This window comes from Pleurodeles waltl, chromosome 6 (assembly GCF_031143425.1).
Source record: "Pleurodeles waltl isolate 20211129_DDA chromosome 6, aPleWal1.hap1.20221129, whole genome shotgun sequence".
NCBI classification, from domain to species: domain Eukaryota; kingdom Metazoa; phylum Chordata; class Amphibia; order Caudata; family Salamandridae; genus Pleurodeles; species Pleurodeles waltl.
Window position 1 is genome coordinate 880,916,272 of NC_090445.1, and position 23,662 is coordinate 880,939,933.

General features: G+C 40.9%; 1 protein-coding gene across 1 annotated transcript in view; it reads right to left on the minus strand.

The window, feature by feature from the left end:
• GOT1 (glutamic-oxaloacetic transaminase 1) overlaps nt 1–23,662 on the minus strand; it is a 62,690-nt gene that overhangs the window by 14,052 nt on the left and 24,976 nt on the right. The window contains exons 2-4 of the mRNA XM_069239664.1: nt 7,567–7,748; nt 6,906–7,029; nt 5,470–5,582 (exon numbers count right to left, since the gene is read on the minus strand). Of these exons, the coding sequence (XP_069095765.1) occupies nt 5,470–5,582; nt 6,906–7,029; nt 7,567–7,748 (419 nt within the window). The remainder of the gene's footprint in view (nt 1–5,469; nt 5,583–6,905; nt 7,030–7,566; nt 7,749–23,662) is intronic.

A 23,662-nucleotide genomic window follows, 5' to 3' on the forward strand; every position in this document is an offset into this window, starting at 1 on the left:
AATTTGAAATTGTAAATCCTAACTTTTATACATCTGGCCCTTGGAGGGCTACACATAACCACCATCCCTAAACTCAGATTCTGGAGTACAATTAAAAAAATACATAGCTTCAGTTTATCCCATTTACATTGATTACAATGTACGGATGCACAGTCACTAAACAGTGAAAAAAATAATGGAACTTCAGCTCCACTGCTGGATCTGGGTATCATGGGCTTTGGAACAAACTACAAACAGTTTAGATCTCTGCAATTGGAAGAGCCTGAAGAAGTAATGATATATTAAGTTTGTGTTATGGCATTCTGTTCAGAAAGCTACAGGTGAAAATCTTGTTACCCATTCCGTTTATCCCCACAAATATCCATTATTTTTCATCTCAACATTTAATTTGTTTGGAAAATCCTTGAGAAAACTACACCCTTGCTGAATTCAGACTATTGTCTACTTTTCAGCTATCTATAGCACTCTGTATTTTCTAAAGGTTTTGTACCTACGTCTTCAAACTGCAAATTGTTACATAGCACAAAAATGGCAAGGAGCAGGACGCTGCTGGAATTTACTAAGATGCAGAGAGAAAGCTTGTCCAACTCACAATGCTTCTCACAGGGAGAGAAGCATTGACTGGAAGGAGCCAGTGTCTGTACCCCAGCAAAGAAGTCCGATAATGTTTTTCATTTTTTAAGTTATGAAAAATTCCAAACAGCATCTGGCTCCCTGATCGGGTACAGACACAGAGCTCCTTCCTCTTATGTAGATTCTCGTGGGCAGAGGAGCATTAATTTGCCTCCTTTTCCTTTTCTCTTTTACCAGAGAATAGCAAAAGACTGCAATGCTATGATTCAGCCTCAATAAACAGTAAGAAACAAAAAAGAAGGCACATGTATTTATTTTATTTGAACTGTAAATGTGTATATAATATGTAGGGGTCTTGTTGTTTGGGGGTGGCGGGGGTGGACAGGAAATTCTCCCAGAAACAACAACATACTTCCATAAAAGATGGTTTGGGAGTTATAGACAGAGAGGGTTATACTGATAAAGGATCTATGAGAACCATGCAGAAAATTAACAAGGGGAAGTGGCTTTCGGGACTAATTACATTTACACCTAAGAAAGATATGTTACCTAGGGGCTATCTATAGGTAGGTAAAGTTAGGACCTAGTTTCGCTATAAAAAGAGTTTCTTTTTCCCACTTGCCTATATCTTTGGCACTGCTTGACAAATCTTCACAAAACCTTCCCAAAAAATGTGACAGTTCCGTCAGCTGCTGCCTGGAAAGTTTTAGAGTGATCCATCGGGGGGGGGGGGGGGGGGGGGGGGAGGGCAAAACACTTTTTACTCTATTCATTTTTCTATAGTGATTTAGAACAGCAATAGCGCAAAAACTACTGGACGGAATTACACCAATTCAGAAAGAGTTTTTTTTTTTTTTTTTTTTGGGTGTAATTCGGTTCAGTAGTTTTAGAGAAATTAAGGGGAAATTCACAGTCCCTCCCAATCTCGTGCAGAGATCTGATCGGCCGATAACACTTCAGCAACAAAAGCTGTTGGAGTGTTGACAGCCATCTTGGGACTCAGCTGAAGCCAAGCCCCCTCTCCCACATAACAATCTCATATCTATTCTCACACTCACAGAAGTTGCAGCTAACTCCTGCTGCGCACGGCAAAAGGGCTGTGCATTGCCTCGGTTGGGGTGGTCAGGGGGTGTTGGCCACAAGGTCAAGCTGAAGACCAGGTCCTGCAGGCAACCTCCCCTGCGCATGGGTGAAGGACGTGCTTTGTTGGGTGCTTAGAGGGGGTTTGCCAGAGGGCCCAGCCAAAGGCCAGGCCCTCTGGCTAACCTTGGCTGTGCATGGCCTAAGGCAGTGCACAGTGGTTGCTGGATTAACGTACAGTAATTAAAATTCCTATGCATAAAAAATAAAATAAAAAGAAAAAGAAACAAAGGTTACAGGGACGTTATACTTAGGATCACATTTTAAACGTAACATACCATAGAAATTCACCAGTTGTAGTTAGAGTTACCTCATGTAACTAGAACTCGTGCCCTAAGGTAACTAACTCACACCCTTGCCATGCACTGCAAATTACAGCACTCATGACATCTTTGATAACATCATAGATAGATCAATGTCCTATTTGCAGTACCATTTTGACGAGAAAAAAAACTGTGCATGGCGGGGCTGTGAGTTATAGTTACTTTAGGGCACGAGTTATAGCTACATGAGGTAACTAACTATAATTGGTGAATTTCTTTGGTTTGGTGCTTTCAAAATGTGAGCTTAACTATAACATCTCTGTAACCTTAGTTTTTTTTAAGTGAATTTCTAGTTTTTTTTTTTTTAATTCAATTTCCTAACTATATATACAGGGAGTGCAGAATTATTAGGCAAATGAGTATTTTGACCACATCATCCTCTTTATGCATGTTGTCTTACTCCAAGCTGTATAGGCTCGAAAGCCTACTACCAATTAAGAATATTAGGTGATGTGCATCTCTGTAATGAGAAGGGGTGTGGTCTAATGACATCAACACCCTATATCAGGTGTGCATAATTATTAGGCAACTTCCTTTCCTTTGGCAAAATGGGTCAAAAGAAGGACTTGACAGGCTCAGAAAAGTCAAAAATAGTGAGATATCTTGCAGAGGGATGCAGCACTCTTAAAATTGCAAAGCTTCTGAAGCGTGATCATCGAACAATCAAGCGTTTCATTCAAAATAGTCAACAGGGTCGCAAGAAGCGTGTGGAAAAACCAAGGCGCAAAATAACTGCCCATGAACTGAGAAAAGTCAAGCGTGCAGCTGCCACGATGCCACTTGCCACCAGTTTGGCCATATTTCAGAGCTGCAACATCACTGGAGTGCCCAAAAGCACAAGGTGTGCAATACTCAGAGACATGGCCAAGGTAAGAAAGGCTGAAAGACGACCACCACTGAACAAGACACACAAGCTGAAACGTCAAGACTGGGCCAAGAAATATCTCAAGACTGATTTTTCTAAGGTTTTATGGACTGATGAAATGAGAGTGAGTCTTGATGGGCCAGATGGATGGGCCCGTGGCTGGATTGGTAAAGGGCAGAGAGCTCCAGTCCGACTCAGACGCCAGCAAGGTGGAGGTGGAGTACTGGTTTGGGCTGGTATCATCAAAGATGAGCTTGTGGGGCCTTTTCGGGTTGAGGATGGAGTCAAGCTCAACTCCCAGTCCTACTGCCAGTTCCTGGAAGACACCTTCTTCAAGCAGTGGTACAGGAAGAAGTCTGCATCCTTCAAGAAAAACATGATTTTCATGCAGGACAATGCTCCATCACACGCGTCCAAGTACTCCACAGCGTGGCTGGCAAGAAAGGGTATAAAAGAAGGAAATCTAATGACATGGCCTCCTTGTTCACCTGATCTGAACCCCATTGAGAACCTGTGGTCCATCATCAAATGTGAGGTTTACAAGGAGGGAAAACAGTACACCTCTCTGAACAGTGTCTGGGAGGCTGTGGTTGCTGCTGCACGCAATGTTGATGGTGAACAGATCAAAACACTGACAGAATCCATGGATGGCAGGCTTTTGAGTGTCCTTGCAAAGAAAGGTGGCTATATTGGTCACTGATTTGTTTTTGTTTTGTTTTTGAATGTCAGAAATGTATATTTGTGAATGTTGAGATGTTATATTGGTTTCACTGGTAATAATAAATAATTGAAATGGGTATATATTTTTTTTTGTTAAGTTGCCTAATAATTATGCACAGTAATAGTCACCTGCACACACAGATATCCCCCTAACATAGCTAAAACTAAAAACAAACTAAAAACTACTTCCAAAAATATTCAGCTTTGATATTAATGAGTTTTTTGGGTTCATTGAGAACATGGTTGTTGTTCAATAATAAAATTAATCCTCAAAAATACAACTTGCCTAATAATTCTGCACTCCCTGTATATAATTAAATTTATATATTATATATGTTGTTTTGCTGCAGTTACCTCAGACATAACTCTTTTGTATAAATGCAAGTCATGGTTATTATTACTGTACTAGAGATATTGAATAGCGAGATAGTGTAATCTGGCTGTGCCATTACATTTCTTAAAACATGGAATGAAGGGGTGGTTGTTTTCTGCTTAATGTAAGAAATGTCTTCATTTAAATGTGATGCACGGTGCAATATACGAGTAAAGTGCACAGATGAATACCTTTCATGTATGTCATATTTTATCATTGTTTTGAAAGAATGTTTATTTTACAATGCTTTTGAAGTATTATTCTTTATAATTATTATACATTTGACATAAGAGACGTATAAAATGTATTTAACCTGAAAGTATATTCATACTTAATTAGTTTGACCAGAGTGAAGGTCCATTTATTTTTCTGTGGTCTAACCTTCAATGTGAAGTTTGCTTTTTGAATGGTTTTTCTAAAGCTGCAGGATCCGAAACAGAGTTAATAGGGAACTAATTGTTTAGGATGATAAAATAAAAGCACTTCGGAATGCTTATCAAAGACACAAGGAGTATCCTGGCTGGCAGCTGTAACTCCTTTGAAATTCAAAGCACGGGGGTGTACCAATGTCGATGCTGAAATTTCACAAGATTTAAGTGTCACTTAGCAACTTATAACGTGTGACTGTTGTTGAAATGGGAAAAGTATTTGTCTACGAGATCACCTTTGGAAGAATCAAGATTTAAATGTGATTTAGTTAGTGTTAAGCCTTCAGCTGAGAGCAGACCTTACTTACATATCTCTCAGGAACTATAATTTATATGTGGCTTTATGCCGCCATACCTCTCTTGATGGTAACTTATCTAGAAGTTCTGTTGGGCTAACTACTTTCCTGAACCTATAAAATATTAGCATAGTTAGGATTTTAGATCAAATGGTTAGAGAGGAAAACTTGAAATTGAAGTTGATGCATCAATTGTTTTTCCTTATTTTCGCATTATTGCAACTAAATTAGTGGTCTTTTACAGGTAAAATTTCATATTTTGGGATGTTTTGATTCACCTTTGGTTATACTGTACAGTTATACTATGATTTTGAGACTCATACATGTAAGTTTGCCTTTGAGTTTAAATAAAACCCTTTTAACTATAAGTTAGTCTCTAGATTTGAATGTGTGACCATCGAGTTAAACTGAAATTAATTTGATGCATCATCTCCTCACCCTTCGGAACAGAGAAGAAAAATTCATCAGACCCAGGAATTTAGAAATAGGGCCCAGTGCTGGATCAATAGTAATATTTTATTAATTGTGTCTAAAACCAGAGGCTCGCAAAAGTAGCCAATCAACTATTTTAGATACACATTACAACATACTTAAATTATATTTTGCGGTGTCATTCATCAGAAAACAAACGGTAAGTTGAGGACTTCTCCCTGCATTAGAACTCTCGCCTACGAGGAATAACAGCAGGACCAGGAGGGGAGTTTTATTTGTGGTTTAAAGGCAGCAATTGGTTTTATTTGCAAGAATTCACCTCCATATCCTGCAGCAGGCCCTGAAGATCAAGACCTCGATTGGCAGCATCCCAGTAACGGTATGTCCTTATGTCCTTGAAACCGGCATCCCTAAACACATCATTATGGTTCTCTGCAAGACATTAAGAGCAATCAAAAGGCATGCTTCAAGAACAACAACATCTTACAAAATACTTATAAAATCAGAAGATTTCAAGAGGCCAAACAAAGTAGAGCCTCCGAACAGTAACATCATATTAGGGAACCAAGGGAATGTAAAGGAGATATAGTCGAGTCACTAAACATAACAAAACAGCAGCGAGGCAAACTTTATAAACACCAACATAATGCTACCAAATAGAGGCAAACTATTGGCAGAGTCTAGTTAGAAGTTTAATCTTCATTGGAATGTCACAGCTGTGGTATGACATGGTTATGCAATCGGTCTGAAAATTATCCAGTGAAGCTCGGAGGAAGCCGGAGTCAAAAAACAACCTATTCCCTCAAATTTCCAAATTCAGGCCTTGGAGGAAAGAGTTGTTTGTTCACCGAGTTAACGATCTGGGTCGGTGCCCTTCACCTTTGTTTGTGCTGACTGAGGAGTTGAGGCCGAAGGACTGAGGGACCAGGTGACCGAGCTTTTCTGCAAACATTTTACACATTGCATTACAACTTTTTCATGTTTATCTTAAGCATGCTTCATTCATCTTGTGCCCTCTCTGGCCACTGCGGGCTTTCTGCTAGTAACTATTCCCGTCTGAATTAATCTAGTTTGTTTCTGCAGTCATTGAATAATAGCGCTATTTAATCAATAATGTAAAGCACTTTTTCTAAAAGTGCTGTGGAAACACTACACTAAAAAAAAAAAAAAAAAAAAAAAAAAAAAAAAAAAAAAAAAAAAAAAGACTGGCATGACATTGCAGAAGATCCACTTGAGACGCATTGAGAAGGATCTTAGATACTCAGCGTGCAAAGCACAGTTTAGCTAATATCTATTTTGTTGAAATACAAGATTACTATTTACTAGAGCAGTCTTCTGTTATATAAAGTACTGTCTGAGCACACAGAAGTAGCACTACAACACAGCAGGTCTTGGTAACGAAAGGTCTGTTCGTTTCCAGAGGGGACTCCTTAGACAACTCAAGTCAAAGTTGTAAGCGAGGAAAATGTCTTTTAAATAGATTACTTTTTGTTACTCCAGTAAAAGAAGATTTCTTTACTTGAAGGTTGCCCAAACATTTGGCACAATGACACTTCAAATCCTCCAGTCTACTTTGAATAGGAACATCCGCATTCTAAACAGACTGCAATAGGCAGCACACACACATTATTATATATATATATATATATATATATATATATATATATATATATACACACACACATATACATATACACACACACACACACACACACGACCAAAGCCTGTATCTGCTAACATGTTAAGAGTTCTTACCCCAGGATGGAGCAGAGATATAAATAGGAGTAGATGTGTTGTTGTTCCCATTGTACCAGCGCCTTAAGAATTCAGCACCAATGCGTAGAGCGCCCGTGCCACCCAATGACTGGACACCTCCCACCTGAAAACGATAGGAAAAGAAGCAGAAAGCCAATAAATGGGTGGTGTGCATCTGGAGTATTCACTGGCAATTATACAGCTGATTTGCCCTTGTCATCCACTTCAATGATCACATGCTTGGGCACAGAATAAAGATCTTAGGACTTACCCTTTTATTTCAGTACTAATGATTTAATTATTTATTTTTTGGTATTTAAAGAGCATGCACCTCTTGACAGGGGCAACAGAACTGCATAGAACATAGCAGTGATGCATTTGAAATACAACAGAAAAACATTTATTTCAACTTCCAGATTTGGTTATAGGCAAATAGGATAAGTAGCGGAATGAGATTTTGCTGGAGGCCCGGGAATGTTAGTGAGACATATTTGATTCAGCCATTAAAAAGAAACTATTTCATCACTGGTTGAGTTACTTAAATACAACACTTCCAGTTAGGCATTAGATTCAAACTCCTAGCTACTGCATCTACAAAATGAACATGCCTACAACTGCACTCCTCCTTCTGTAGTTTCACATGTTGTACTGATCAGCTTACCCTATTCTCTTTGATTGCAGGGCTGTCCTCCCCTAGGGCGATTCTAGAGGCACTAGCTCGGAATTCTGGAAGTCCAAGGATAGGCAGATACTCATGATTCAAAGTAGCATCATTGACAATTTTCTGTTCTGCCTTCTTCACTACTGGTAGGACCCAGGGCAGACAGTCATTTGTCCGGTAGGCTGCAAATGAACAAAGTACACTTAAAACAGGGACCCAACAACACCAAGCCAATACCTGATCAACAGAATGTGTTCAATGATTCAAAAGAAGCAGAACTTTATTTATAGCCTTTAGAAAAAAATACCACATAACACTTTCAATAGCTTCAGGTTTATATCAGAAATTGAAACCACTGAGGAAATTGATTCCAAAACATTACTGATTCTGGACGCATCCACTCTGTCACTTAAAAAAATAATCAATAATGTTAGTAAAAATATCAGTAAGTGAATCTTGGTGGGAAAGAAATGCAACCCTAGGCCTTCTCTGGTAGAGTCATCAGATAATGGAGATCATTGTGTTTTTAAAGTATCAAAAAGTGATAAAAATCAGACTAGGGGCGGGGCAAAAGCCACAGAGAAAGGAGCAGTAGAATCATGCTCCTTGGAAACAGAGAGGAAGGGAAAAAATATATATCAAAGGTCCAACAGATTATGAACATCAGAACAGGAAACACTGCCTGCAGCACATAATCAAAATAAATAAAAAACTAATTAATTCGGTCAGAACAATTCTGACCGTTACCAAGTAACATTCATGGCAAGACTTGCCATTTTCACCTAGTAAAAATAGGACTGTACTAGATTAGCGGATTTAACAATTTTAATGTGCCTACAAATTGTCACAAATATTGTCAACATGCTACTACAGAAAACATAATTTAGCATGACTTGCATGTAAATCCCATTGTCATATTGATACCGGATTTAATGACATTAAATGAACTCTGATTTATCCTTCGAGAAAGCTGACAAACGTGGCCTAGTTGACTAACATTACCAAAGACAGTGGACTAAGAAGCTAATCAAGATTGTTGCCTACCCTTTAGTGAACATTGAATTGTATACGTTTTGTTAAACTTTCCTGAACAGAAGCTTATAAACAAACGAGTCCAGTTTGCATACATTACCGGAAGGAAACAAAAAGTCCAAGGCAGACATTTCAAGGCATCAGGAGATATATCATCTGACAGTTAAAAACTGAATAATTATGTGGTTAAATCTGCTAATATAGGCTAAATTAAATACTGCCCCGTCACCCACAACATCACATAATAATGTTGCTCTTTTACTTCTTAACAGCTTGTGTGTTCACAGGCCCCAGTCTTGTAGGCCCTATAGAAACAATGAGATATTCCACGCCTATATTTAAGTATTCATTGAGGTGAACACTGGACTTATGCAAAGAATATATCTTGAACTATGTGGGAAAGCCTCTAAATGTGTGTTTTCACATGTTAACACAACAAACAGGTTCCGCTCATTCAATCCCTCTGGATGTTTGTGTATTTGACTACATGGTCTTTGGACTTTTACTGTGAGTCTGCCTCACCAGCTGAATCTCGCTCACACTAAACTCACAGTAAAGGGAAAGGGACAGAGTAAAGACCACCAATATCTGCCTCTTAAGAGAAGTAAGAGGCTTTGGGCTTTACACACGAACACATATGTGTTCACAGATATTTACGGGCTGTGCATTGGAGACTACTGTGCGCAAATGCTGGGCTGCGCCAAACAAGTAGCCTGTTGCAGAGAAAAAAAAAAAACACTCAAGGATTGGTACGGATCTGTGGAAGGCCTTATAATGCGTGTGGACATTCATGCTTACTGAAAGTTTGTAGTGATTAAACTATATTACCCATTAAATGCAAAATATGCACAGTTTTGCCCCACTTAAGCCTACTGAGTCCAGTGAGGTATTAATTTGCACTCCCTGTGTGTAGATTTACAGGCACTGCTATCATAACTACATTCCTTTTGATAGTTTAAGAATCAGCCTATTTCTCTGGCTCGTCTCATTATCAAATCCCTGACATTTGTTCTCCCAATGGGGCAAGTTAATTACTTTGGTCTCCAGTAGGCAAATCAAATCCCTCCCTGCGTAACAGGGTTATTGAGAGTGCTTGAACCAGTTCCTGAAAAAGGAAGGGGTAGTTTCGGAAATCTACACCTGTTAATTTACTGGTCACACTGCACCTTGACTGGCAAAGCCCAGGGTCACACAAAATAAGGAGGAGGGTCAGTCTTCTGGCACAAACACTAGAGAGGCTTGTATTTGAAGTTTTGGTGGGAAGGTATCAGGCAGCTGTATCAGCTAAGGGCAGAGTTGAGACTCTTAGGGAAGCTATTTCCACGGACAACTTTAAGGCACCATGTTGGAGTGTACCAGAATGCTGTGCAGAAGGGTTGGAACAGGGATGGAGTGATGATGTGGCAACCTGGGACTGGCCAGTGTCCTTAGCTTCTAGAACTTCCCAAGAACATAGTCAGATAAATAAGTCACCTAGGACCTTATTGTTCCTTTTAAAAGATGTTGTGATGTAAAATCTTCCCAAGAATATATGATGTAAAAAGAAGTGGATACAGCAGTACGTACCCAGAGGGATTCTTGTACCACCAGGCCTTGCTTCACTCAAAGACAAGCTCTTCATCCCCCACTTGGTTGATTCAAAGTTGGTTAATACCCCCTTAGGTATGGAAAGAAAGGGCCTAAGGCATTGAAGCCAGTAGGCTCATGGTGAAGAAGCAAAACATGAATAGTGTGCTCGCACTTTTGCATCTCCTAAGATATACTAGTCCCCATCACGTGTCAAACATCCTTGTAGGCCTATAGTTCACTGTAGTGAGTTTTGCACTTCCTAAAAATAAAGCTCTATGTGCATTTTGAAATGGTAGACTTTCTGTGATAAGATATCTGCCCACGTGATGTTCAACTTCACTTAGGTGATTGAGGGTAGGCGGGTAGTGTCTTAGCCTGGGTTGCTGCAGCTTCTAGGATAAACACAGTTCTATTGCTGGGATGCACTGCAGACAAGGCATCAATGATAGCCTCCTGCATAATGTTTTGCTGCCCATCCAGAGAATGGAGTGCATTTAAAAAAAAAAAATAATAATAAGTATGGGGACGGTGTTCCTGGGTGCAGTGAGTAGGGTTGCAGCTAGAACATCACGTTTTGCAACTAGTCTTTGAATTTGTTTAACATATAATGAACACAACTTGAATGAAAAAGTGTGTCAAAGTAATAAGGGGGAAATGCATTATTTTATGATATGAAAGTTGAATTTGCTAATGCGATTTCCTCAGATGTCTGTGTATGTGTAGGTGTCTAACTGTACAGTCACCAAGCAAAATCCTGGTGCACTGGTGAATAGTGCCATGCATTTATAGTGCTTTGAAGTCCCAGCCTGCAACTGAACGCACTACGGCCATGCAAGTCATTATTAGGTGTTTTACACGCAGTGCAAGATAAGTTGGTGCAGCAGAAGACATTTATGAGTAGGTTTTTTTTTTTGGTTTTTTTTATTACTTCTTTTGTCTCATGTTTTTGAATGATCTTTGTTTAATTAGCCCACTTGGAGGTGCCCACAGAAACTTGTGGAGAGGAATTCTCATGTAGAATTCCTTCTGCACAGTCAAAAGAGATCTACTATTCCTGTACACAGATTTATTGTATGTGGGTACAAATCATATTTCAGTGACTGGAAAATCCAACAAGCAAAATCATTGTGGGGAAAAGCCTACATTATACCATGAACCTGTACTTAGAGAATACTACCGGGTACATCTAGGTTTGAACAGTAATTCCCCATTCCCTGGGTTTAAATTTTAATTGCCTAGTTACTGGTAGGCTGAAACTGCACAGCCCTGGTGTGGAGATTGCACCCCACCAGTACTGTGCAACTTGTAATCGGGTCATGGTGAAATACGTAAAATGCTGTGGGATAGATCAACAGGGATAAAAAGGGCATCCCACCATATCTAAAAACAGACTGCGGGGGCCTTTACTACACCAACTTCAAAAGCAGAGGTTAACATGACCAAACTTAAAGAAACTCACATCATGTCACCCTTTGTCAGGAGTCCACTGTTGTATCGCATTAGGTCTCCAGATAAGCGCTGGCCCAAAAAAATTCACAATAAATTGGCAAGTGTGGCTACACCCTCTTCTCCCCCTCCCTCCCCCCCCCCGGGTGTCATGCTTCATCATTGGCCGCACCTCATTCACCAGAGAAAATTCTAGTGGTGAATGGCCTCCTCGTTATTACGAGTGCTTTTGAGGAGGTGGGTAAACACTTATAGAAGACATAATACGACACAATGCACTCCTAACAAAGCAGTATTTCCCATGACGTGAGTTCCTTTGTTAAGCTTGGTCACTTTTGCTTATTGTTTGTGCTGTATAGTTAGGGAGGGTGCAAAACAGTGACTGCCCTTTTTCCTCGTATTCCAGGCCTTCAGGGTACAACTGGTTGTAGACACACTTTAACTTTAGCAGCCGGTCCGAATTCCTGATACCAGGTAATTGTTACTTAGCTCTGCATTCTATGTGGTTTGACATGGGGAAAAAAAAACAACAAAAAAAAAAAAAACACACATGACCTGGACGAAATTTAAATTGCTCTAGCATAATTTTGGGAATTTCATGTTATGCTTATATGTGAACTTCCTGAAATGACGCTATTATTCCACAACGCATAATTATGCACCGTTCGCTGTAAAAGTATACTGCTAATGGCGAAATTAATGTAAATTTGTAACAAATGCACAGGAACAACAGAACACAAGAAGCTGGCGTTTAATGCCGCTCTTACTTAAATACATCTTTGCACCACAAATTGACGGGAGGATGCATTTCAAGCTAAAATATTGCACAAAATAATGGATATGCATTTCCTAGAACTAAGAATAATTCTGCAAAAGCAAATTTCGAACACCTGTGATAAAAAAATAAAAAAATAAAATAAAATACAAAACATCATAAATGGCAGGTATTGGCTTCCGCTGTTCCATCTATCCTCAGACTTTTCTACTACACCCATAACTAAGACAGTATTGCGCTTGTTTAGGAGACAGTTTCAGCTATATCCACACACAAAAACACTACAAACATAGGCCAGACCGCACTAACACACTTTTGTCTGTCAATCAAAATTGAATGCTTAAGCAACCTAACTCTCAATCATTTTCTCACCTAATTCACGTAGGGACAGAGCAACAAAACATATCAAGAGCATAATTCTGATTCTGAAAAAAAAAGAAAAAAAAAAACTGCATATAGAGGCTGCATGACAAACATGCATGATTTCATCTATGGGACTCTGCTAAGTATCATGCTACGCCTCTGCAAATGCGCTCCACTGATTACGAAGCACTGTATAAATACTACAACAATACGACATGCTGTAATTGTACACCACGGTAAGCCTGTAAGAATGGTAAAACAGAGCAGAGCAAATCTCTAGTCACATAAGGAAATCTAATAAAATAAAATGCTAAGGCATAAATGCAAAACATGTAGGAATAGTGTGGTAAACACAGACTCCACACGTTAGGCTGCAGTCTGAGGTGGGGAATTCAGAATAAATTGAAATTCAATACCCACACCATGACATAAGTAATTACTATGTGCAGTAATTATCACTCAAATGCTACATAACTTGAAACCATAGCCTGAATCTAAAAATCTTTTTCTTTGTGTTTCTTCCATTATAATAGCCATAAAGATACGCAACTTACAATAGATTAGTCTCAGTTTTGGGACAACAAGCAAACCTAGTTTGCCTATTTTTCTACCTGCTGAAACCTCATAACTGCTAATAAACCTCTATCTTTGTCTTTGCCCAGACAATACAATTACATATCATACTCAGAGAGGATAGTGTTGGGCCGGATTGTGTGTCCGCGAGTGTGAGGACACGGATGAGACAAATAACTGGTCCATTTTCCTCCAGTCACCAGCTGTCTTTGCACTATGATAACATCATAAAAGACAGCGAAATAAATAATCACGATCATGCATAGATACTGATGTGATCCAAAGTCCAACACACTGGATTGATAATTCAACTACTATAACCTTTCAGATCATGCTTAAGAAGACATATAGAACCTGCCGGACAGTCACCAGATGTACCAGGAGGTAGAAGCCCATGGCATCTGCCTATCAGACAGAGAAATTCTACCCTATTTAGAGATCCTCACCTGCTTAGCTGAGATTTCCGTGGTAGGAGGGTGGCCGCAATGGTGGCACTCCCTTCAGAGCACTGCAGGCTTATTGAGTGAGCACCATTTTCAAACCATCACCTCAGGAAACTTCCCTGTATTGAGAAAATAAACCCTCAACGTGGGAGACTGTGGTCTTAATGTGAAAGACAGATGGTCTGAGGTGCAGGGAGGTTTCTCCCTGTGTGTGGAAGCAATTCTATCTTTCCATGCTTGTATCCACCATGTCTAGGACAAGGAAAATGAAGGATGGTAGCCCCTGCCCTCAAAAGCGTGCGAGGTCCATCATTGTGACTTGGCAGACTCCTGGCAGATCACTGGCAGAGCCAGGGGAGGCTTCTCTCCATGTAAATATGCTTCTGTCAACTCTAAATACAGCAGAAGAACAGTGTGTTTGAGGGACGTGGAGGTGGAAACACCGTGGACTTATGGTGGTGCACCCGGTCCGCCAAACGCAAAATGAGGCCCTTAGTTTTACCTGTGTTTTTGCTCCTGGTGTTTTGAGCATGCGGCAGTGCTAAAAACACCAAGAAGGGTCAGCAAAATATCATCTTTTGATTAGACAGGTTACAGGTAGTTTAGTAATATTTAAGAAAAATAAAAAAAAGTTACCAGACCTGCAGGACTAGTGACTTATATAATCTGCTCGACCTAACTAATGTTCTTGACAAATAAACTGCTCTCAAATATTATGATCTTTGACAAATATTTGATTTCACTGAGCCGCTTCTTTCTTCATTTCCATATACAATAAGACCTCTAAATATAAGAGTTCAGCATGTCTGCTGTACAAAAAAACAATTTTGTTTGATTTAATAGACTAAAACTTTGCTCCATATACAACATGAATCTAGCCCACATATAGGGTACACAACCCATGACTTGCCTCTTGGTTCATGAACAGAATTGCCATCATCGTAAGGGAAGGAATCTTTCTCAGTTCAAGTTTGAAAACTCTCACTTTAAATAAATATATCTTACTAAAATATGAAGTGGTAGTGAAGTGTTATGTACAATTTAGCACATTTTCCACTGAAATAGCCTCAAATCTTCCCACTAATGTGCAGTTTTACTGATAAAACTATACTGATTACAAGTGGTAATGTTTGAAAATTGGGATTCTGCAAATATTTAACGTCTGCACATCACCAAGTAAAGTGTTTATTTGTTGTGATCCTATTAAAATCTTTGTTTCCATTACACAAAATGTATTTTCCTATTTGCGGATATACTTTGTAATATTTGCACCGTTCATTTACAAGCTATTTAAGTGCTGAGTGTTACAAAAAACTGACATCCTACAGCCTCCCGTTCACAACAATTGTCAGACAGTTCACTTTTCAAACTCCCCTAACGGCAGTAAGAGAAAGAAGAGTAAAAACAAGTCCCCAAGATAAAAAGCAGCAATTGGCAAAAACATATAAGCAAAAATTTGACCTGTCTTTGAACAGACAGTAAATGTGTTAAGATAAATACAAAATCCAGAGCATCTTTACTGCTCGTCCACTTTCTGAAAAAACAGAACACCTGTTCTTTCCCACCACAAGGCTCATTTCCCTGAATGGAACAGAAGGCCCTAAAATAGATCGCCTTGATAAAATCTAACTCGCCATAGTGAGTGGGCAAGTAGATTTTTCAAGGCCTGGCATTGCACAACTATCAATTTAATTGGTCTCATGCAGCATGATTGCAAGCCTCTGCCCTTTCTTGCCACTCCTGTCCCAGTGATTAAGGAAGACAAGGAGGTTTCCTCCTTGCTCACCTCCCTAAACCCCCTCCTTTTTTTTTACCTTCATCTTTAACACTTGTCGCTAGTGGATGGAAGAAAGAGGTCTTAGATTGCTTTAAAGGAAACCAAACTTGGACCATGGGGCACAAGCTAAATATATTCTCATCTTTTTTACCTAAAACTGGCGAGAAGTTCTGACTCGCTGTGAAGTGCACCAGTTAGTAGATTCTAGTCAGATGAGTTTAAAACCTGGTCTAGGCACCAAGACTGCCCCCTGAGGCTGTACTGAACGGGTCAGAAAGATTACAGTAATGGCATTTCCACCGGGCACATCCTTCTGTTGCAGTTTTGCGATTCTGTTGATGCCAAATGAGGTTATTGAAGAAAAACTTTTTTTATTCTGTGCTATTTGAACGCTTGTGCAGTCAATGCTACCATCATTTCTAGATTGAACTTTGCCAGTCCTTGCTATTTTGGTCTTCCCGATTGAGCCACGTACAAGCTTCAAGGTTTTCAGAGTATGGCAGTGTGACCAGTCATGAATTTCAGGAAATTTAATAGGTTCCCAGAGGCTCATCGTAAGCACTCATTGCCAGTTTCTAGAAGGATCCATTATAAAGGCAATCTACTTTGCCTGGAGCCCATTATGAAGCAAACCCCCATGCTGCTTACGTGATTGACTTGAAAGCAAAGTGATGTCTTCATTTGGGCTCTTCCCTCCTGCTAGGAGTCCACCAATTTAGAAAGGCTCAGGCGCTGCATGTTCCTTGTCTATTTTTGCTGCCTCTATTTGGAATGTTCTCTTGACCTGGGCAAAACAGAGAACCATTCAATGTTTAAGAAAGTTCTTAAAATTAATCTGTTTTGATCGATTGTGCTCAGATCTTTTCTGATGTTAATCAGTTCAGTCTTAGGGCATTTGTTTCACTCTATAACTAACAACTCAGCTCATATCTTGAATGTGTAGCTTTTCAATATTTTTTTAGAGAATGCCATCAAGCAATTTAAAACAATGCTGGTGGCAAGTTTAGAAAACATTAAGCATAAATGGTGATGAAGCATTGTCATCTGAGGGATAGCTCAGGGGTCTGATGACTGGCCTACGGGTAAGACAGCGATAGGTGTAACGAGAAGCATACATCTGCTGCCTAAAGCAAATGCCTCCATCATCAGTTTATCAGAGACCATAGTAAAGGCAGGATTTGCGTCAACGTATGCCTTGTGTGGATTCTGTCCAGGACGGTAGTTATGAAAAGAAAGCATATCAGCACTCTTCTGTAGGTACTGCAATGTCCTGTCTCTTTGCAGAGATATAGTTTGTCAACAAACTGCTTGCGAAACCTTATCCTGCTGTCAAACTAAGCATCTGTCTAGCAGAAGCAGCATGACTCTCATACTGTGTATAATAGGTTACCAGGGAAAAAGCATACCACAAGAAAAACACTACTTTGTGTGCTACTTGCTCTAGTGTTACGATAAACTGCTAACCATACTGTCTGCCTTGTGTCTCATTCAAGTTTGTCTCTGATAATTAGTATAGACATTTAAGAGACTATGGTTATTACTCTCAAAGGAGAGTTAGAGAAATTCTTTGGTAGATTTGACACTTTAGAGAATGGTGTTTTCAGAACAGAATTGAAAGCATGGTTATTGTTTTAAAAGTATGGTGGGTCCCCCTGGTCCACGAGTCCTCAAAGTACTTGCTCTTTCTATTCTGCTAATGTATTGTGTCTCCTCCCGACTGGGGACGACTATCAACCCTAGGAAGAGAATGAAGTAGTGTGAGGGGTTGGAGGTTCAGACACATGGGAGCTAAAACTGTGGGAGATGGGGGTGTGTGCGAGTCAGAACTCTGCCAACACTTGTTTTGCCCCTTGTCATGAGTGCAGGCCTGGGGCTTTTTCAAGGCTCTGGAGGTCACTCTGGCTGTATTTTTTCGAAACGTTGTGCCCTTAAAAAAATATATATATATATATATATATATATATATATATATTATATTATAATTATAATATTTACAAAAAAAGGACTTGCCACAGTTTACGGGATAAAAAGCCCACATCCATTTAGTGAATGTTCCAGTCTTCAATTTAACAGGAGCAATACTCTTTGAGATTCTTCCTGTATGGGATGTAAGAACAAGTTACTTGTCATCAGTAACACCTTATCTGGTAGAGACTATCTAGCCACAGATTAATTACCTTTTAATTTTTTCCTAGGGGGTCAGACTGGATCCAGGAATTGTTCTTGAGCAGTAACTCTGTGCACCAGTAGATGGCGTGGATTGGCTTCCAGTGGCATCATTCATGATGGAAGTGACATGCGCAGTGCCTGTATAGATGCTACCCCAGTGTGATTACTTCAGTTTCTTTTCATGACTTTCCACACCAGGAGCGCAGCTCCACAAAGAACACTGACCACTGGTGTGGAAGACTACAGACCTGAAAGGGGAACAGTCCGGGTCCTATAATCTGCTCACAGAGCAGGGAGGATGGGTTGGTTGCTAAGGAATAGGCGGATGAGTCTCTACCAGATAAGGCATTCCTGAAGGTAAGTAACTAATTGATCTGATAGAGACTTATAGCTGCAGATTCCTTACCTTTGAATTTATAACCAAGCAATACCTTCACGGAGGTGGGTCTGTGAGATAGATTTTAGACCAAAAGGTCCTGCAGGACCAAACAGGCAAAGTGTCCATCCCCCACAGACCTGATTGTCCAGGCAGTTGTGAACATGTGCAACAAGGCCTACAGTGCTGCCTGACAGATGTCCAGGACTGGAACTTCAAAACCAGTGGCCACTGCGTTAGAATGTGATCTGGTAGAATGAGCATGCAAACCCTCAGGGGTTGCTTTTGGCCAATGTACAGCAGCTCTTAATGCAGAGCATGATCCAAAGGGAGCTGGTTTGTTTCTGCATGTCCTTTCCATTCTTCGCTTGACATATCCCACAAAGAGTTAGTTGCCCACCTGAAACTCTTTAGTGCTGTCAAGGTAGAACAACGCTCTTTTTGGGTTCACACTTCTTTGGAGGGATGTTGTGCAGTGAAAAAAGTGGGCAAGATGATGGATTGGTCTACATGAAACGAGGTGACGATTTGTAGCAGAAAAGAGGCCCTAGTACGCAGAACCAGCACATCTGAATAAATGCTCAGAGATAGATGCTTTGATGATAAAGTCTGAAGCTAACTGACCCTCTGGGCAGAAGGTCCTGCCCATGGAAGGCTGTCTTGATGTTAAGAAGCCAGAGAGGACAATTATGTAGAGGCTTAAAGGGAGCACACATGAGAAAAGAGGGCACAAGATTAAGGTACCACTGAGGCATGATGAAGGGTAAATATGGAAACTTGGTGCAACTCTTTCAAGAATCTGTTAACAGATGATTTGAAGAGGGATGTCTGATCAGGCAGCTGCAGGAAGGCTTAAATGGCAGAAAGACAACCCTTGACACTGCACAGAGCAGAGCCCTGCCGGGTGCGAGAGAATATAGATAAGGACCTGAGAGAGGGGAACAGAGAGGAGGTCAATCGGTTTCTCTGTGTACCATGTCACAAACTTGCTCCAATGGCAGGCGTATACAGTCTTGGTAGAGGGAAGAGGGATAATTTAAAGAACCAACACGAGCCCCTGTGCAGGGCTTAGACCATAAGCCTAGCAGGAAATCCATGAGGGCTTCACTGAAAGGGAGAGGCAGTTCTGAAGGGGGGGGGGGGGGGGGGGGGGGGGAGGAGGACACTTCTGGATGAAGCAGCTCAGTCAAGACATTAGTCTTGACTGCCACTAAAGGCAACTAAAAGTAGGTGTGAGGAGAGCCCATGCTAGTATCAGGCGTAGTATCTAGTACGTTTGCCCCCACTAGGGCCTCACACCAGTCCATGTTGGTGTCTAGGGCTGGTATTCTTCAGGGCCCAGCGACCCCTTCTACTCCTCCCTGAGCCCCAGCCCTTAGGAATAAGGCTCAGGGTCTGACCTGGGAGGCATGGCTCCAGTCAGCGCCATAGCTGGCATCGTCCGACACCACTCTGGCTCTATGTCAGGGATCAGAATGGGGATGCCACGATTGGGGGGGAGGGAGTAGCTCTGGGAACATCGGCATCTGAACTGGTACAGAGGAAGGTCACAGAGATTGTTACCAGCACCAGTTGGGATCCATCATTGGATCCAAGGGGCCAGACTGGTGCTGCTGTGGAAGCAGTAAGGGCCCCTCCTGAACCTGCTAAGGCCAAAGTTGCACTGGAGGAAAAGAACGCCCAAATACAAGGTGCATGGCCTCATAAAACTGAGTTGGGTAGCACTCCCAGAAACTTGGGAGGCATAGAGCTGGCCCAAGCGAGGCATGAAGCTGGTCCAGGCCCTAGCTCAACTGAAAAGCCAGGCCTCAAATGTCGACACTCCCTTGTCTCATCGGATCACTTTTATGGACGTGGTGCTTTGACTTCTTACTCTTCTTCTAGCAGTGAGACTTATTCGAGTGGCCCCAAGACTGAGTGCAACGAAGATCTTGGGCTCTGCAACGGACGCCAGGACCTTCCTCTTGACCCGAATTGAGACCGTTGTGGCATCGCACATCGAGCCGCCAGGAGTTTGAGGGACCACTCTCTCAAGGCCTTAGAATACATGGCACAGTGGTTGACGCAGGTCTTAACGTCATGGTCACGCTCAAGGCACCAGAAGCAAACAAGTTGTGGGTCCGTCACTGACACCTGTCGGTGACAGGCACTGAAGAGCTTTAAGCCAGCCTTCCTCGATGACATTCCTGCCACACCAGGAGAAAAAAAATAAGTTCACAAAAATAAGCTTTGACAAAAGTTGAGAAAAGCCAGTCAAAAAGTGACTGACAGTGTAGGTCTCTATGTCTGCACTGAAAGAAAATAACTGACATCAGCGCACTGATTGGTGCTTGTATAGGCACTACGCTAGTCAATCCCAGCACAGCCAACACCATGCAGAGCAAATCGAAGCCACCCACAAGCGCGCAGGGGTAATGCTCAAGAACATTTTTCAGATCCAGGTCTACGCCTGGGGAAAATTCAAAGGTAAGGAATCTTCAGCTAGAAGTCTAGCAGATACAGCAGTTTCTTGCCATCATCTCAAGGCGTAGCCACTACCCAGAGTGCTTGAAAACCTTTGTTAACGTATATAGATGTTGAGCAGATTCCTACGAGCAACATTGTGTCAGTAGTGAATGCCAGTTTATTTTGTACTGATGTTTCCTACAGTTGAGTGCTTGCAGAATCCGATTGCTTTATTTTATGCACATTCTACCTGCCCTACTTTAGCACAATGAACCGCTTACTGCTTACCAAAAACTGCAGCACGCGTGGCAAGCCTTCTGATGTTTTTCTTTAATTTGATTAGTAGAATACAAGGTGGCAGAGTAGGATGACAGGTAAAATGTGCCAGTTCTGGGCAGACAAGATGGAAGTTACCTTAAAGCCCAATGTTCTTTTAACTAGTGTTCTGCTTGTGAACAGCCATCATTGTGTGTACTTGGGTATTTCAGTGGTCGAAACATTTTTTCTTTTTTTTTATAGAAATAATCCAAAGACATTCCGGGTTTTTTTTTTGCAAGGAGCACTGTAAGGGACTATTTTTCATTCACTATGAGATTTTGTAAGTTCTTGTACGCATTCAGTGAGTTCTTTCTTACGAACCAGACAAAATGTATTAACGTGCAATAGAAACATTTATAGTATAACTTTCTATTTCTCAGTACTTTGCAGGAAATGTCCTAAAATACAATTCCTCTGCTTTATTAGCTCATCACTGTAAACACACTTATTCGCACACGACTGAGCGTTGTTTTACCTGGAACAACTTTAGAAGGAATTTTCCAGGAATAATTTTTGGAAAGTTAACTTCCTGTAAATCTTCATGTTAATAGTGGGAAAATATTAATAGACAAAAATCTTCTTTGCAGAATACTAAATGATCCATCCCCCTTCTTCACACATATACACCGAGATTTGGACATTGGCGTTTACATTCAGTGAGCCTACTGGTGATGGAAAGATTTTCAGGAGTTGGGTGCTGGCAATAATACCTTCATGAAACGCATAGGGGATAGTTGACAGATTTGTTTTTTTTAGAAAAAGACAAAAATGCTGAAAAAGAAACACATTTGAATAGTCCCTTTATTGCTCCATCTAAACTTTTTCAAGTTTAATGGGGTTGCCGCAGCACCTCCTGCATTCCTAGTTTCAGTGCCACCTGAGTCCAGTCATTGACAGATGAAAGGTATTTCTCTGATACTATGTATGAATCGCATTCTACGCTTGGGTGCGTTACCTTGGAAATTTCAATTGCAGATGTATAACTGCTAAACATTAAATAAGAATGATTGTTTTGATAAGGCATGTATTTTTGTAAACAAGTGTTAACATTACAGTATTCAATGTTACTAATTTTATCGACCTCATAAGGATGAAAGGCTTAGTTGAGCTCCATTTGAGTAATGTGTGGTTTGCACATAGACAGGTAAACCAGGGTCGGAGAGGGACAGAAAATAGGCCCAGGAACCAAAATAAAGTAGTGTCTCCAACTAGTAAATTATACAGCTAAAAAAATGTGCCTCACGTTTGCAAACTGGGGCAGTTTCTAACTTTTATAAACACCCTGTATAAGCTTTTTTGCTTTGAAGACTGCATGGATTTGAGATTGTTGCAGGCAATGTTTGTTTTAATATGGGAGGGGGGGTTGGGGGGAAACAACACCAACCAAGCATACAATAAGAAAAAAAAAAAAAAAAAAAAAAAAAAAAAAAAATCCAGTGGCAGCCAAAAGCCGACCCACACACTGACCTGTCAGGCCAGACCATCGGGCACGCCTGGTACAAAAGACACATTAGGTGAAGCACCTGTAATGGTCTTTTAAGCGGCATGAATCGCATGGCTAATATTGGAGTTCTGTATTTATTAATTTCCGGTGAAGTACAAATCAACATTGTTTCCACAGTACATGATACATAGGTGTCACTACTCTCGATATCGGAATTAATTAGTATATGTTTATACAGAAGATATTGTAATCAGCAAGCCTGATAAATTAGATTTCTCATTCCTTACTAGGAATCAACTCGACAGTACTTCATCCTCGGGTAAAATATCATTTTCAGAGGACAAGTATACATTGTACATTCTGCTGCTAGGCCTAAAGGAGGTTCCGTAAAAAGATTCAGCGTTCAATGTTGTACGTTTGTAGCATTCGGATGTGCACTGACCTCAAAGGATAGCTGGCATAAATGACCTGTTGCAGTAGGAACCCACCACTGCCTGCATACCTGGTAAATTTAACCAAATCTGGAATAATATTTATTTGAATGAAATTCTGGTCACCTGCGGAGCCCCTCCACTTTGTGAATTTAGAGCGTGTTTTCGTAATGTATGGTACAGGGTGTTATACTCATTTGCCCAGGCTTAATACGGGAGTTATGGGTTTTAGCCATTTCTCTCCTGCCAAAGCCAGACCTATTGACTTTGCCAATGCTTGATCAAAATGCTTCGGATGAATCCGGGACTCTTCGTTCCCGGGCATAAGACGAACTATCGGGTGCCATCTTGATCTCCAGCTCCTCCAAAAGGCGCTCTGTCTCATAGGAAAGCCCGAAGCCTGGAAGGCAGGCCTCCGCGGCATCCACTGTGCACAGGGCGGACTTCTGCAACCTGGAGCTGTCCATCATTCGAGGTCACCCTGACCTCCTTGGCAAAGTCATGGCAAAAGCAGCGGCTCTGTAGCAACTGTTTCACTCAGAGTGGAGTGAGAACACTCACTTGGGAGATCTGCATATTTTGCACAGGACAATTCACAAACTCTGAAACGGAAGCTCACTGAGGAAAATCTTTGGGTATTTTGGATTTGTCACAGCCATGTTTTCACTTCTCACTGGCACCGCACGCAGCAAAGGTGCACTAGTGCTTTGTATTGCCATCCTGTTGTTGTAAAACAGGGGAAGCATTTTGCAACATGTAAGGCTGTTCCTGCTTATGATATTGTAGGCTATTCATTTAAGAATCTCCCATTGTTTATGTAACTAGATTTGTACTGCCACATCCAATGCCATCAGGTTAGAATAGGATAAGTTTATATTCATCCATACTCCTAGGATGGGGGCAATAGGTGAAGTTTTACTATTATGTACTGCGAT